Source organism: Dermacentor variabilis, chromosome 9, assembly GCF_050947875.1.
Source record: "Dermacentor variabilis isolate Ectoservices chromosome 9, ASM5094787v1, whole genome shotgun sequence".
NCBI lineage: Eukaryota > Metazoa > Arthropoda > Arachnida > Ixodida > Ixodidae > Dermacentor > Dermacentor variabilis.
The window spans coordinates 45,460,481-45,466,480 of record NC_134576.1 but is presented as its reverse complement, the minus strand read 5'-3'; the positions used below and the strand labels follow the sequence as shown (position 1 = coordinate 45,466,480).

The 6,000-nt window shown below is 43.8% G+C and overlaps 1 protein-coding gene across 3 annotated transcripts in view; it reads right to left on the bottom strand.

The window, feature by feature from the left end:
* Nucleotides 1-314: 314 nt before the first annotated feature.
* The window catches only part of LOC142592652 (protein NEDD1-like), a 137,605-nt gene continuing 131,919 nt past the window's right edge, over nucleotides 315-6,000 (bottom strand). For all 3 annotated transcript variants that reach the window (XM_075704214.1, XM_075704216.1, XM_075704215.1), the window contains 2 exons: nucleotides 3,490-3,666; nucleotides 315-482 (listed from right to left, as the gene is read on the bottom strand). In XM_075704214.1, coding sequence (XP_075560329.1) covers nucleotides 396-482; nucleotides 3,490-3,666 — 264 coding nt within the window. In that variant the 3' untranslated portion in view covers nucleotides 315-395. The remainder of the gene's footprint in view (nucleotides 483-3,489; nucleotides 3,667-6,000) is intronic.

Sequence of the window (6,000 nt, the reverse complement as noted above, 5' to 3'; positions counted from 1 at the left end):
CTGAGCTGCACTATTATTTTTTTTAAATTAAAGCCAGCGAGAAGTGGGTGTGCATTAGAATCGTACAAATATGGTTAGCTACGTCAATTTTGGGCAGGGTCTGTCTAGAATCTTGCCTACCAGCGAAATTGCCCAAGCGAGTGATCCGAGCATTTATAAATTGGGGGCATAGTACATTCAGGTCCATGTTTCCATTAAGGTGCACCTAACAGTCAGGTGTGCGCACATTCTTCAATATTTAGGCCCGCGAAAATTGGCTGCCCATTAGTTTGGGGGCACAATAGAATTGTGCCCCGAACACATTTTCATACACGCACTCTTTAAATATACATCTTTAATACAAGTAAAACATTAAACGGTAAAAAAATAAACTATTTACAAGGCCACTGGCTGCACTAAACGTCATTGCGCAGATCTGCTATGTCGGCTCGCAGCGCCGCTACTTCATCGAAGACCTGCTGGAGCATTCCTTGTATGTCCCGCTGCAAAAGAAAAGAGGATTGATAATTGAGAGAGCCAGGAGGTGGCCACTAAGAGCAAGCAGGGCACCAGCTGGGGTTCAGCAGATCATCACTCATGAATGAGCAGGAATAAAACAGATGCGCAGCAAAACAGAATATATTTCAGTTGACATTACCACTGTCTTGTTACTAAAATCGCAAGTCACCAACTGTGGTTTACTGCACAAAGTACAGTTGGGGGCAAGCAGGGTTGTTACAGCAATGGCCAATCAATAATGCTATGCAACAATAAAGTCAAGCTAAGACCTAGTAATTCTGCACTCCGAGACAGTAATAATGCACGTTTGCACACCATTTGCAATGTTAGTGCATTTGCAACAGGAACAACATAAATGACAATACTTTCTCCACATCTTTTTCATTCTTGTTCCGTAGTGGCTAGACGACAGGAGAAATTGTGTCAAAGACCACTATAGGTTTATTCGATTCAGCCAAGTTTCTCTGCACCTTCTGCACCTATTCACGGTGCACTGCACCTAGAACCTTGATTCCCCAAGGTGCAGCAGCGCACCCTGCACCCCCGTGCTCGATTGAACAGGGTGCAATGCATGGTGCCGCCGCGGTGCACTGCACCCTTGAACCTTGCAGCGGGTGGGTGCAGCCCGGCACCCCGTGCACTTTTTCGTTTGAGGTGCCGTGCACCTTTTCTGAATCGAACAAACCTTATATAAGGCAAGGGGGCAATTTTTCACGAATCTCCTTGCAACAAGCTTTCTAAGACAAGCATACAGTCTATTGCCTGGATCAATACAGTCTATTATCTGGACATTATCTCACTATGTTTGCATCCCTATAAATTTAAGCGCAATACTTGTAGTTATGTTCAACCTTGCTCCTTCAACATCTAGTGTATTATTCCTGTTTCGTTGCTGTCAGTGTCAAGGTTGTGTCAGATGTGATAACCTTTCAGTTCCTCACTCGCAAGATCTCTAGTTGACCAGAGGTGCAGTTACAAACGGCATTGCATGTATCCAATTAAAATACGCTCCACACAACCATTACTACAATTCACCTTGCTTAGAAATCAGAAATTAGTTGGTATTCAAGTCAATCCACCTTTTCTTGAATATTTATATTCAATTAGGGGATCTCACTATTAGAATATCCCTATTACGACTGCAGAAACACTTTTCCTGAATATGTTGTGTCCAAATCCACACCTCAGAGACTTGCCTCTGAGCCACAGAAAAAAAATCTCTAAGGCTATGCTCTTTGGGCTGCATGCACCAGAAGCAATTTCAAGGCCGGAAACACATCATGGGTGCCGTGTCTTAGACACTACCTATATTTAATTCTAAGGAAGCTTTACATGCGAGGCCAAGCCAGAGTTAACATAACCAGAACCACTCCCAGCATTCCCATGGTGGCACAATGTCCAATAAAAAAAAAAGATCACCCAGTGATGCCAGATTTCCCTCCAGGTTCAAGAAACTGAGCATTCTTTTCTTTCCTCTCACCTGGTCCTAGGGAACGCTCATGATACAACTATTGCTGACAAGACGTATAAAGATAATTATAGTGTAGCCACTACAACCCACGTATTTGCAGTAGTGCTGCATTAATAGCAAACTTTTGCATTCGAAAAGAATTTGAATATTAAACTGAGTGCAAATCAAATTGAATAATTTTCTAATTCTTCCAAGTCAAATTACCGCAAAAAATGTACTGCAAGACATGGCCAAAAAAGAAAATTATTGCTCAACTACTGTAGTCCCACATGGTTGTTCCTCGGAAAAGAAAAAAAAAAAAAAAAACAGTCCAATACAGCTGTTCAACAGAATGTATGGCTGCAAGTTGAATCACTGAGTGCTGTCATGGAGGAAAGTGAGCTCATCAATGTGCCCCAGAAGTATACACGCTCTCCTGCTAGTAACAACTGCACCGAACACTGAGAACAGGCGCTCGCTAGACACGCTTGTGGCTGCTACCGTGTGGAGGTACCGTGAAAACGGAACTGTGCCACGCAGTGATGCGGATGATGCAATGTATGGTTGGCATTGCCCTTGTGTAAGACGTGGGAGCGGCGGCCTCTGGGGCGCTGCAGAGGCAGCCAGTTACATCTAACGCTAGCTACTGGTCAAGAAACTACCGTTAAGACGTCGCTGGCTGGCTCTAGAGCACCCTGGAAGCCTCTGTTCCCGCACTCTACACAAGGGCGACGCCGACTGTACGTTATCGGCGCAAGGCTGGATAACTCAATATTTTGCAGTTTTTAGGGTGATGAAAGCTCATATTTCGATTTCGCATGCTGAAGATAGCTATGCTGGGTCCTTCTTGCGTGCCCGAAACCTCTGTTCATGAATGGTGCAAACAAAAGAAGGAAATCTTCAGCTGCATGTCGGTCTTTCTAGTCTCACCAGGCCCTATTGCAAATTTTGGTTATACATTGGAACTTGTGTCATACTGCATAAGAAGCATTTTACCTACTAAAGAATTTTTGAAATTGGTCAGTTGTGGGATAAGTAGAAGAAACTGAACTGTACTGCTTATAATCCCAACACTCGCCCCCTTTGCCTGGACTAGTGTCCACAAGCAACGTTCCTTCCCAGCCTTTTTTCTATTCAGGATCCGAGGGACCGCGTCAGGTTCATGTGACAAGCCCTGCCTCTTTTTTTCTTTTTGTCTTCTCTTCCTTTTTGACGCACGGCCTATTTCCAGTGCCCGCATTCTGCAATGGATGGCTAACCAAAGTTACTTGTCATGGTCAGTGATATCGCAAGTAGTGCGTTTTATGCAGAGGCATGTGTGCTCACGACCTTGACTCTCACTCAAAGTTCAGCTCCCTCGAGAGGAAGGACGCAAGGCTTCCCGTTTGAAATTTGAACTTTCTTCATCACGCAGTCATTTTCCCACTTTGCAGACACAGTGCCCACTTGGCCACTTTAAGCACTGAACTTGACAGTTTGCAATGCTCGAACCTGGTGAAGTGCTATTCAAGAGGAAGAAAAGGGGAGGAGTTTACACCAACCATGAACGAGTGCTCCATCAGGGTCACTTGGATGTGGATGTGACGCAGGTGTGCATCAATGTGGCGCGTCTGCTCGGCCAACAGGCTTTCTGTGTTGCGTGTGTGGTTTTCCATCATGTTTTCCAGAAGGCTCATGCGAGCGGCCAGTGTGGGATCGTAGGGCTGCCTCTCGACGTCCTGCAAAGATAAACACCGTCATGGGCAGCAGCAAGGGGCAGGGCCTCCCTGCAATTAGAACGGCATAGTTCATCAGCAGTACACCGACCAAGAAGAATTTGGGGAACCGGGTGGCTTGATTTGCTAGCAGAATTATTTGGCTGATAAAAGTTTTCAGCAAATACAGCTTTTGTTGATTTCACAAAACAGGTCGATTATTACAAGAAATAAATGAAGGACAGAGTTTAATTTTCCTTAATTTTGCGCTGGAGACCCAGTGCTGGTATGTCAGTGTGACCTTGTGTGTTTAAATGTACTTTTTTGTACTTTGGCCACGTTAAAATCTGTAAAGGTTCTTGAAACTTGCGTTAATTCTCTGGCTCCTTTAGGACACCATGTAGCTTATTTTTTACATAGCATTTGCATTGCTCTCGAGTGGTGCTGGCATTTGTGTTTTGCGGCATCGCTTCTTTTTATGTGTTTATGTGAAATAATATTTGTTGAACATTTACAAATCTCTCGAAACATTTTGCACTTTTCACTGAAGCATTTGTATTGCAATAAATATTAATGACTATTCACATGAGCAGAGTTCATGACTTTTTAATTTAAAGAAGAATGTATGCAAGGCAGTGCCTTGAAGTTTCATCATGCAGATCAAGTAAGCAGCAAAGTACATATATATCCCAAGTTAGGATGAAAAGGACTTGTTTCCCTTCAAGATCCTCCGCGACAAAGACAATATACTTAGCCAACCTTTTCTCCCCCAGTTTGAACCAACTCTAGAGCTCCTAAAGCTTCATGCTGCTGAGTGGGCCTACAAAGTGATATTCACCTTGTGTGCAGTGGGAAATCTTTATTAACTTTTCATCTTTAAAAAATCAAGAAAGAAATGGCACGGAGTGTGGTCCACTAAATAAGGTGCACGGGGAATGTTGGCCAATCCCTTTCAAGTCTCTTTCAAAGCGATTTTTCAAATCATAACAATATCAAACAAGCTTGATTTTTTTTTGCTTTTTGTCCTCTGTGAGCAGGCAGCAAACAAGCGTTGTGACAACACGTCTCATGGCCAATTCCACACCCAAAATCCATAATCCATTCACGAGTTGAAACGCATGCAGCAGCTCTTGAAATCTTGTCCATGTAGAAATGTCGAAGCTTTTTTACCAAACCTTTTTGGCAATCTTGTAGGTATGACTGGTTCAAGGTCGGCCAAAGTGAGAATGATGAAACTACCCAAACAGCACAAAAACTGATGTACAGCTCAGTGCCCCTTCCATAAATGTAGTTTGAAGCATTTCAATTGTTTCTCTGGTCATTATTTTTTTCCCCGAAGAGGAATCAAACCTCAAAGTTTGTTGTCTGTTATGAAGAGATTTTGTAATTTCACAAGAAAAGCATGAGAACAGTCGGTACAACTGTCACATCAAAGCCGCAAGACATCTTGTAATGGTGTCAGCTCGGAGTGTCTACCTAGTACACCCTCCTAGTAAGAATACACAGCAATATAATCAGTGATGGGAATTGGCAAGAGCATTTTAGAGCAGCTTTTGTAGCACTCACTTATGATTCTGAATGGTTATCAGTGGGCACTTCTCATTGCATATCAAAAATGGTGCTATGCGAATGTTCCCGAGGAAGATAATCCACATATGTGATCACTCACGAACAAATTTCAACCATCACGCAACCACAATGAGTAAACCTGCCTGCTCAGCACAGAAACAATTGCGCATTCACAGCAACAAAGCAAGTCACAAAAAGGCACAAAATGCTCGCAGTAATACAGCCATGCGGTGCACAGGATGGTTCTTTAAGCAATTTTAATTTAGGCCTAAAGTCGGCTAACTAGTAAGATGGCCTAGCTACAAATCCACTGCAATACGAGCACAAACAAGTGTGTGCAACACAGCATGGTAGCTAATAACATGCAAGGTGGCAAGCTTCCATTTGCCGAGTGCCATGACACAGCCACCGTGCCAAATGCATGAAGTGTGTGCCGTCGGTTGAGGAACACCTCTCCTACCAAGGCCACGCCACCAGGATGAAATTACTTATGCAAGAGTTGCCATCAGCAGAATGAGCAGAGTGCGCAAAAGTAGGCCTGACAGAATTTCATCCACGCACATCCGCAAATATGACGCATACAATTTTTTAGTGGCAGACTACAAGCATGCGTGAGGGCGCACTGGATTGGATTAGACCAGTGACTGTTTAGCTTATTTAGCTTAATGAATGGTAGAAAATGCGACACCGCTCTTAGCATAGGGACGTGGTGACTGCCACCTGACTTTCACCACAACTTTTTCCACAGTGGCTTCCGAGATTGTGCGGTGCGGCTCATCTTGGAGCAGC